At 29.2% G+C, this 11,125-nt stretch overlaps 1 protein-coding gene across 4 annotated transcripts in view; it reads right to left on the reverse strand.

Annotated features, from left to right (window-relative positions):
- The window catches only part of LOC106683434 (whirlin), a 305,158-nt gene that overhangs the window by 46,557 nt on the left and 247,476 nt on the right, over positions 1 to 11,125 (reverse strand). For 2 of the 4 annotated variants that reach the window (XM_014424908.3, XM_014424907.3), the window contains exon 1: positions 1,207 to 1,278. The exons of the other annotated variants lie outside the window; for them this stretch is intronic. In XM_014424908.3, the coding sequence (XP_014280394.1) occupies positions 1,207 to 1,251 (45 nt within the window). In that variant the 5' untranslated portion in view covers positions 1,252 to 1,278. Of the gene's footprint in view, positions 1 to 1,206; positions 1,279 to 11,125 lie in introns of those variants that run through there. 4 annotated transcript variants of the gene reach the window in all.

Raw genomic sequence — 11,125 nt, forward strand, 5'->3', positions numbered from 1 at the left:
ATAGCAATGCTATGGATGGTCCTAACATTCGTTCCATAACGAAAATTTTTAAGCAAAAATCTTTTGAGGGTCAATGAGCCTAAAATACTGTTGGCTGCTGAAATGGACGTCTGAAGAAGGGTAGCCAGAAATTTCAGAAAAATTAGGAATCTTTATGGATAGCAGAATTGATGTGGGGAAACAGAAATGTCCTCGTACAGATGTCTGCCAGCAATAAAATTAAAGGTAATTTAATTTTCTATAAAGTAGTTTATGACGTTTATCTTCGTTTATGCCTACATATCTCTCTCCATTAAACTATAGACAACTAAACTATCTATAAACTAAACAATAAATTATCGACCTAAAGCCAACACGGGGAAAATTGGCAAAGTCAAAATTGAATGTTTGTGGATTAAAAGGAAAAGAAAGAAAGTACTGTATTACTAATAGATAAAAAATAAAAAAATAGCTCAAAAACCACTACACAGAAGAATAAAAGGCTATGATCATTCGGGAGGGGAAGAAGGCGATGTTCAAAATAATGCATTCTCAATAGTCAAGAAATTAATAATAATAACTGTTAGAAAACTAACTCATTTAACAACAAAAACTGATTATTTAAAGAGAACATCAACATTTGAATTTCGTGGTATTTCCATCGTTTTTCGTTAAATGATGCCATTTATACTTTACTTTTATTAAGTAAACCACCTTCCGTGGTATACATCCGTGGTATATATGAAAACTCAATTTTCATTAATGTTCCTTACTTTCTATTTCGGCGACTTTACACGCCATTTCATTTTATATAAATTTGTCATCATTTGAAAATATAGTAAATAATTTCGGAAACTTGATAAAATTAGTTCTGTAGCCTCTAATTAAATATTGTTTATAATACCAAAACTAAATGATGAGAAAAATTTGTTGTCTTGCTTTTTAAAAAAAAAAAACATTTGTATGTTTTCTGCTATTTTATTTAAGAATTAATTTAGTTCATATATTAACACCACTGCAAAAATCGAGTCAAAGAAATGAGTCGTAACTGCATTCTAGAAAAAAGGGGAATAATTTATAGCAACAAGTGACTAAGTATTAGTGTATTAGTTATAGTGGATTGAAGGCAATCAAGATAAATATTAAAAATAAAGTGTTGTTGTATGTGTAATTAAACATATAATTATATTTATCTATACAATTGAAAAATGCTGAATAATAACTTACTAAGTCGAGGGAAAAGGACGTACTCCAACACGGACAAGCCCACATTGTGTATTCCACTTTCACTTCATAGCATGTACTGGCGATGACATTGAGAGAGACACAGCTCACCGCGGAACCATTATGGTCGCAAAAAGTCCTTAACTGTGTTAACAACGTCAAGGTTAAAATAAACTAATCCATGCCGAAAGAAAAACTTGGGAAGAAGTCCATGGAATCGATTCCACGCTGTTGCTTCTTACACGTGTCAGGAAAGAGAACGAGACCAAAAACATGGTTCTCCACAATCGGCTTCAATGCCGCAAAGGCAGTTTTGCATAATAACACAAACGAAAAAACCGAGATGCCATAATTTAATGTCACACCAGGAATACTGTAGATATCAAGATATCTGATTTGCTGGTTGGATCACAGAACTCTAAATAGATCTCAATTGGCTACTGTTTTGGTCGGAGTTGCTTTTTTTTCCACTCGGCATTCTTCCCTATCGCAATCAAAGACGAGGAAGTGGTTGAACTAACACTTTTTACTTCGAAGCGAAAGTATCGGCTTGTGTTTTCGTAGTGGCTGATTGTGTGGTTTCGGAAAAAAAATATGTGTCGCTGGGTAATGTACGCGCGAGAAACGCAAACTCACATGTCATGCGGTATGATTAACATTACCACAGTTAAATAACATAGTTTAACAGTATTAAAAACTTTAACAAAAGTAGACAGACATTATGTATGATAAATAATGTACTTATTCGTTTTAATATTTCGTACCATTTTGTTTATATGCTAAGTATTAACGTTAATATTTACAATCTTTCATTTATTTCTTAATTGTAAAATTATAAAAACTCTGTAATATTTGTCTTAAATCATGGTTATTTCACTGAGATTAAGATATGAGGAGTGAAGGCAAATAGATCCATTTTTGTTGTTAATTTTTCAAGCTATTCATATGGTATATAGCCGTGGTTCTTTATAAAATATTATAAATCCGATACAATTTTAGATTCAAAGGTAAAGTTGAATTTGGATACGGGATAAATTCATGAAGTAAAAAGTTGTATTTAATACAACAACGTTTCGGCTATATAGCCATCATCAGACCTACTAAAAAATGAAGTCAAGTTTTATTAAGTAACATGCCATAAATTAGTATAGGTTTGTATCCCTCAAAATATTTTACAGAAAAAAATTAATTTAGTGAAATATTCTGCAGTCTTATTATTTTTGTTAATACTATTTTAACCATAAAAATGTATGAAAAAAACTCTAGGGTTTTGTTTTTTTCTTCTTAATTTTTTCATATAATTGCTAGATATCAGGTAATATTTAATAATTAAAAAGATAATTTAGATAATTATCATACTTTTTTCGGTTAATTGACTCGGCTAATTGACAAATCCAATTTAATCCAAAGCTAATTTTTTTTGTAATAGTTTGGTATTTTGCTAAACAGAATTTGAAAAATATATTTCTGATTTAGTTTTAAAATTACTAATCTAATAACGTTTCAGAAATCAAGCACCTGAATTATGCATAATTTTGGGTTTCTCATTTTCTCACGCTCCACCAATTGTTGTTATGATTATTATGTATTAATATATATTATAAATAAGAGATATTGAAATATTTAGAATAAATTATGAAAATATAAATAATATTTTAGGAATATGCTTATTATTTCCACACCTCAAATTTTCATCTATTTAGTTCATTAATGTTAATTTTGTTTTTCCAAAGAAGGTATTGCACACCTCTAAAATAGGTAACATACTTATTTAAATGAATAATATTTTATTATAGTAATAACAGTAAAAGTTCTATTATAATAAAATAGGCGAACAGAAGTAAAGTACAGTTTGAATCAGTAATTGGTTTAGGATATCAATCGTTATGCTTGATGAAACGTGGAGTAACAAGCTCCTTAAGTTATTTTAAGTAAGTTAGATAATATAATCTTCGTAACTAATCCAGTTAGTCAGATTAGTTAGAACTAATTGAATTTTGCATTATATCTGGAATCTAGGTTATGTTTTTTATGGTTCGATTATCAAAAATCAAAAAATATGCGTAGGACTCCCGGGCATTAGAATAACGTCTTAGGTTTTTGCATTTACTGCATATTTTATTTTATAACTATATGCTATAAGAAATAAATTTTGATTGAGGGAAATCACTCTTAATTAAACACCATACTTATAAAACATCATTTTGCATAAATATAGCTTGCTAAAACTTAATATTTAAATAGAAATAACTTTCATAACGTTAGATTTTCCATTTTTCTGAGGCAATGAGTATGAAAAGCACTGAAATTTCTTTTGTCGTAAGTATAAAAGAGAATAAAATATAGAGCTAACATTATAAACATTAAATGATCAGAAAAGATTAAAATTCTTTTAAGTATTTACAAGTATAGGTTTTCAGCAATATAAAAGAAATTTATTAAACTCTACGTTAGTTAATAAATAATCGGTGAATATGATTTTCATTACGTTGGAACTTAAAACATAAAAAATTAATTTTAATGTCACGAAAATTTTGTTTACTGATTTTATGCCTCCATATAAATTCGTTGATGGTAAACCGAGTATTTAATAGAAAATTTCTCACAATCTTAAATTAGATTTTTGTTTCTCGGGAACTAAAATTTTTCACATCAAATTTCTTACAGCCTGAGTTTAGGTTCAAAAATTAAACCCGTCCCATGACCAATATACGTCAATTAGCAATATTGTAAATCATTCTGTGAAAAGTCAATATTGTAACTGCACTAATCTAATAAGGTAAACACAAATAATTCTGATAGAAAACTCATTTCTGGAAAAACTTTAGCACTCTGGTGACAACTAGGAAGAACAAATATAACCCTTTTGTGTACACAGCGATTATAAGCATAAAAATCATATCGACTGAAAGCTCCCAAATGAGAAAGAAGGGTTACGGATTTTTCTCTATTTAGGAATTAGAAACTATAGTAATCTAATTAAGAGAAAATGTACACGCATATACAGTGGCTCGACGTGAAATTGATGCACCTAAATATTTGAACCTTATTTTGCTACCCAAATAATTAAAGGAAATTGAAACTTTGGAGATTCTTATGTTAGGATCGTATACATATTTAACATTACCTAATGAGAAGTAAAATAGAAATTAAATGTTATAACATAACATAATAGGCTAAATTATAAAATTTAGTATAAGATATATCACAATAAAAATGGTATACCCGGCTGTTTATCTACTAATTACCTTAGGAATCTTTTATTCTTTATTAAAATTATACTTGTACTCTCAGAAGGAATATTATCTTAGTTCTGGTCCAGATTTCATTGTGTTTAAATTGATAATTTAATAATGAGAGCCCATTTTAATATTAAAAAATAAATAGAGAAAATCGATCAGGCGTGGATAGATGAAATGGTCAGAGGCTTGTTGATGAATCCACCCCAAAATCGACTTTTCGAAGTAATTATAAGAAAGAGATGGGTTCGATTTTTTTTCAACTTGAAGTAAGACAAAATATGCGCATTTCCTTTTAATATATCTTTTACTAAATTTAATAATTAAACTAATATTTTTTCCAATCAATATACAACGAAGACCAAAGTCCAGTGGTATATGAAGACTTTATTCATCACGAAACTAACAGAGTTTTTAAATTATTAAAAATCACCCTTGTTATTTATGTTTAAAATACTCAACTTATTAATTTACAATTAAATATATATATTTTTTAAATGCACTTAATATAAACACACGCAATATTACAAAAAATATTCTGAAAACATTATTTAGTCTTATATCTTTGATGCGCGGCCATAAGGGCTTAAGTCGAAAATATGAATTTTTCAGGAAAGGAAAAACAAAGTTCAAAACTTTATGTAAAATCTAATTATTGATATTTTTGTAATTGTTATTTTTATAAAACAATATAGTAGTAAGTCTATCTGAATCATAAAGACCTTAATAGCAACCGATAGCTGGGATTTGGATAATACTACGACTTAATCTCCAAATGCTCAAAAATAACTTAAGCCTTTGATCAAAGATACACTTCTCGTTGTGTAGAACAGAAATGACCAAAACCAATTATAATTTCAATGATATCAAGTAGTAGTAAATTACAACATGAGGAACTAATGATAATTCGTATTACATAGTGTATAACGAACCTCTTCAGACTGATGTCAAAATAGATCGATATGTCCAGTTTCTCTCTCAAATATCTGAATCAAATACATGTAACATAGAATTAACCTTTGCGTAATCATCATAGCTCGGCAGTTTTGGGGACGACGATCCCATTGTAGCTGATCAAACTGTCACGCAGGTATTGTGGAACCCGACAGAGGAAGACATCAGCAGGACCCCGAAGGCGGAAGAGGTGGTGCATAGCGTGGCATATAAGGTTCCGTAAGGTGACGTAAGATATCCCTGGACACGACCCGCAAGTCACATCTCAACACCTCGTGGGGGAGTTGGCTATAATAGTCGGTAATGGACGTCAGGCTTCCTACAGCAGTTTGCAAGTCCGGGAGAGATTGTGGAGGAGTTTAATATCTGGAAAAGATAATAAAAGGAAATCCATGGCTGGGATGGCGGCTGGAAATGAATGGCATCTTATACAACCAACTTTCCGTTTTCAGAAGGAAATAGTCGTCTACGGCATAGTTCATTTTATTTATCAAAAACCGCTTCAAATTAACAACGTTTAATATTTTAATAATCCAGAGATAATAAAGGTATTTTAATAAAGTTTAATTAAAAGATGCTGTTAAAGCCACCTCAAATCGACCATATCTTTTTGTTGGAAGGCTTTAAAAATGAACAAAAAACAAACTGGCTCAGATTAAACATTTATTTGGTTCAATTTAAACATGGTAAAAAAAACAAACTAAAAACTAACATAAATAAAACATACAAGCAAAAATAAAAAGGCCTTTCAGATAAAAATAAAATTAGATAAATTATGAAAATTAAAATAAAATAAACTAATTTACAAATAAACAAATAATATGTAAAATAAATACTGGTTGGCGGTTAATCCACTAGGTCAAAAGGTCAGAGGAAGATATTCTGCTTGTCGAGATGTGCAGGTAGAAGCTCCATTGCTAAATACTCCGCTGCAACTCTCAAACTGGTCCAAAGTTGGTGCAATGGCTTACAAACAGTTGATGTCCCAAAAGCTAAGATGGCTGGCTACACTGGCACTCATTGAGGGCAGACAGGGTCTAGTCGTTTTTATTAATTATACGAGCCGATTGATTAGCAACAACTCATATTGCACTCAAAGGCCAGAAACGCAGAAAAGATCTGGTTCCGCACTGTAATGACTCACTAACTCATTCAAAATGACCAAACAATTAAGTTACAAGGGCAGACAGGGCTGCTTAGACGCTACCACGGCCACTAATTAGCCGGAACTGCTCTATAAGACTAAGATGGTCGGTCCGTAGGTGACGCAACAATGATCGCCCCTAGCAACTGTCTCTATTACTCATTATTACAAACAAACACAATCACACATATTTCTTTTCAAACAACTAAATCTAAATAAAACAATACAAATAAAAATAAATGTAACCAAATTAAATAAAACTTGGTAATAAAACTATATAACTAAAACTATAAAACTAAATACTAACAATACTATTTACAATTATTTAAAACGTAATTATATTATGGCGTTAACAGATGCAATGCTTTTCAGGTTGATTTGTTTATTTAAATTTTATAACATCAAACATATAAATGAACTCCTCATTTTCCTAAAAAAAAAAAAAAAAAAAAATTATACCTTAAGTTCATTAAACACACAATGAAGAATGGACCAACAAATACTTTTTTGTAAAGATAGAATGATTGTTGTGTCATAACAGCAGTATTTTTAAAGGGTGTAATCTGATCCAACACCACGAAATAAATGATGAGGATTCGGCTGCAAACCTTCCAGAAGAGGACGGAAAATAAAATCAATTGAATGTTTGAAAAGGCGGAAGAAATTTAAACATGATTAGAAAAGCAATCAAAGCTATGGAACATTCACGGTAGCTTACTAGTGGGATGTATTTTTTTTTTTTAGGGAATTCAATAATTCTCATACATGATACTTCATTAGTTAAAAAAATTCTCTGGAATTTTGAGTTCTTTCCAAGAACGCTCACGAATTATCTTGTAATTATTTTTTTTTTAACTTTTCATACTTGACTATATACACGAATAACATCGTAACTGCACGAATATAGGAGGTAAAGGACGGGAAGATAACTCGTAGTCGGTGGGCAACAAAAAAGTCTAGAATCATGAACATAGTTTATACCTATATTTTATGCGCACCTGATTCAGTTTAGAATTGAATGAATTCATATCCTACGAGAAATTTGAAAGACATTTTTTATCAATGAACACTGTTTGGTGTTAAGCAAATTAGTAACAAAAAGTAAATCAGTTTTTTATAGTATCATGTATAATAAATTTTAAGTAAAATGTTAATTTAGGACCCCCAAATTTTTTAAGACTTTAATTTAATTAAAAAATTTAGGTTGTTTTATTAAAATTAGTAATGTTTTGTAACCATTATTATTATTATTATTATTATTATTTTTAAATAATTTTAATTTTTCAGTTTTTTAAGTTTAGATACATATTTAATTTATTTACTTCTTTGTCTACGAAAATCGTGTTAAGGGATATATTTTTATCTATCCTTCAATAAGATTTTATGTAAAATTTGTCTATGAATTATTTTTTAAAAAATGTCAAATTTGACTAACTACAATCATAACGAGAATAGCAAATTTTATAATTTATAATTTTATAATTCTAATTCTAGTAGTAAAACATTCTTGCAATGATACCTACCATTCACTTATAAATTATTTTAATCATAAACTATTAAAATAACAAATAATAATTATTAAAATAGGAAATAATAATGAATAAAACAAAAGCTAGGTTATACAAAAGAAAGATTCAAATGAGAATAATTGATAACGTCAGAAGTTCAAATTCAAGAGAAACAATTACCTGACAGTGATGAATTGTGACTAATGAGTTTTGCAACTTTCTCGTAAATTAATTAGTCTCCGAGTCAATTTACCTCTTACAGTAACTTTTCCAACTTAAAAGAAAGAAATGTACTTAAGATTTGTAGGAAAAAATACAAAATTAATTTAGAAATAGATTTTCTCATGATAAATTTTCATGTAAATTAAAACTTATATGCACAATAATGACATTAAAAACAAAACTACTCAGATTGTATGGGAAAAATAATCTATTTTAACTAATTCAGCTATGAGCAATACAATGTAAACAATAGACACCTAAGATCAACAACAAACTAGTTACATCTTATCATCATGAGTAGCAAAGCATGGATGATGAAATTATAGTGTTCCTTGCGACGTATTATAAAACAAGAAAAAAATCCAAGGATTTCAAGGTTGTGAACTGTAAAAATTCAATGTTTTTTTTTCCTAAATTTATAGGATTAAAAAGAAATAGAATCGGAACCATAAAATGCTTTTCTGAGTAGGTTACTGATAAAATTTATCATTCAAATTTGAAAAAGATATCTTAAAAATTGTGTCCTGGCAGTATGATAATGAATAATAATTCCTAACTTATTACAATCAGGACTCAATGCATTGCCAAAAACAAAAACAGTAATTTCAACAGTAAGTGAAAATAAAAAAAAGTTATTATAGAAAACTATTTTTCCACGAATATATAAAAAAACTTGTTATACATAAAAAAAAACAAAATATATATTTTCTTTTCATATAATTTATGGTATACAATTTCATATAACAATAAAAACGTATTGTGAGACTACTTGATTAATTAAAATATAAATAAGCGAAAAATAATAAAATGAACCCTTATTCCGTCGTAATTTGGAAGCTTAATGTAAGGGTAAATAAATGAAAAAATTGCATTTCGTGCGCGACCGAAGATTCATCTCGTATTTTTTTACTAAAGCGGCAACATCAGTATTTTAATGTATTGTAAATGCGCCAAATGAACAATATTTTTAATGAATTCAATCTGGAAGAACTTCAGGAAATTAAACATCCAGGATTCAGCTTAAAACATTCCAGGAAAGAACGGAAAATAATTGGAGTGTGTGAAAAGGCTGAAGAAGTTATAAACATAATTCACAAAGTAATCAACGCTACAGAAATTTAGTGGTAACTTATAGCCTTGCTAAATCCAATGAAATTTCATTCGTTAGATGAGTTTATTAAGCAATGGATATTAGAGTGTTCTTGAAACACAAAACCCCGAAATTAAAGGGGGAGGATGTAAATTTATTTTGATCATAATCGATTACAAAGGTTCATTATCAAAAATAATAAACTAGAATGAAAAAAACAAAAAAATCTTTTAATAAAACAATTAATTGAAATGACTCTAAAGCGTTCTTTTCTTTTTAGGTTAATAAATAAACATTATTAAATATATTTATATTTTAACCAGTTATTTTTCAAATTATTTATTTACAGCTGTATGACTTAAAACTACTTAAGCATTTTAATTATTTTAACGCGGGCCCGGGCTCATCTGACGACGGCCAATCAACCTTTGGTATTATATTCTAACTATATAGATTCCAAATTTGCGCCTAGCATAACATATTAATGCAACATATAATTTTGATATATGAAGATTATTAGTAAATTAAGGTATTTATAAAGTTTTTTGGGCGTATGTAGATTATTATGTACATAGAATAAACTTGACCGTCTGCCGGTTAACATAAAATTTCATCAAAACAAAATCTTTAGGTAGGAATATAATATCAGTATCTTATTGCAATAGTTCCTATCTTATTTCATAAGTTACACCTTCCTCTACAGGGATTCATTCTTGTATTCACTATCTTTATAGAAATGTTGTTTTCGTGATTAAAATATTATCTATAAAATATGCCATTTAAAGTTTAGTGGATAAGTAACAATATCCTTATGTTACGAATATAAAAATATAGACAGTTCAATAACCCAACTATGTGCTATTTAGTGTTGGTAATATTTCCATTTGGTACGAAATCTTGCATGGTGAGGTTCATAATTAACCTCAGAAATCGAAGATCGGGAAATTTCTAACAACGCATCACTATTTTTAAGAAGAGCATAATGTCTAAAATTCTGCTGTTTATTCATTCGGTACAGTTCATTTCTCAGCATTGTGCCAATTCGATTACAAAGGACTTATGGAATGAGACTGGAAATAATGGAATGTACTGAATGAGCCTGTAAATATACTGCCATTGTTTTCGTTAACTAGGAATATTTAGTACCGTGGAAAGAAAATAATAAAAGAAGAACCCATCCTCCACTAAGGTAGACCATGGACTGCTTGCCCGACAAGAGTTGCAACCAACGGAAGCTGCTAATGGAATCGTTACACCGGAACACTGGCTTCCGCTGGGTTAGTCGCGCACGCGGGTCGCGTTAGTCCCAGGTTCAGACCATGTAACTGCGATTTAAATCGATCTTATTGTTACAGTTATCTAAAGCGGTGCCAGGTGGGACCCTATTAGAGGAATAACTTGAAAAATGATAGTTTCAATTTACACAACAAAAAATGAATCGCAAGTTAATAATCAGTAATAATTTAGTAATTAATCAAAATTTTAATAAAAAGCTGAGGTATTTGTAGCAAATTAAAATAAAAAAATCACTAATAAAAAGTCAGAGAATGTTAAATAACTGCTGCTAACAGTAAATGTAGGCAATGTAGAAAGTTATTCCACAATTTCTTAAGTTTATAGACAAAATTCATATTTATCATTAAATTAGTGTCTTAATATCTTGTTAGTTAGGGCTTTAGAGGGTAAAACCTAATGGTCACCATGTTTCAAATTTTATTTTGATTTTTTTAATTATAATCATTTTTTTTAATTGTTATATTTGAAT

Source organism: Halyomorpha halys, unplaced genomic scaffold, assembly GCF_000696795.3.
Source record: "Halyomorpha halys isolate HHAL.00 unplaced genomic scaffold, Hhal_1.1 Scaffold483.1, whole genome shotgun sequence".
NCBI classification, from domain to species: Eukaryota; Metazoa; Arthropoda; class Insecta; order Hemiptera; family Pentatomidae; genus Halyomorpha; species Halyomorpha halys.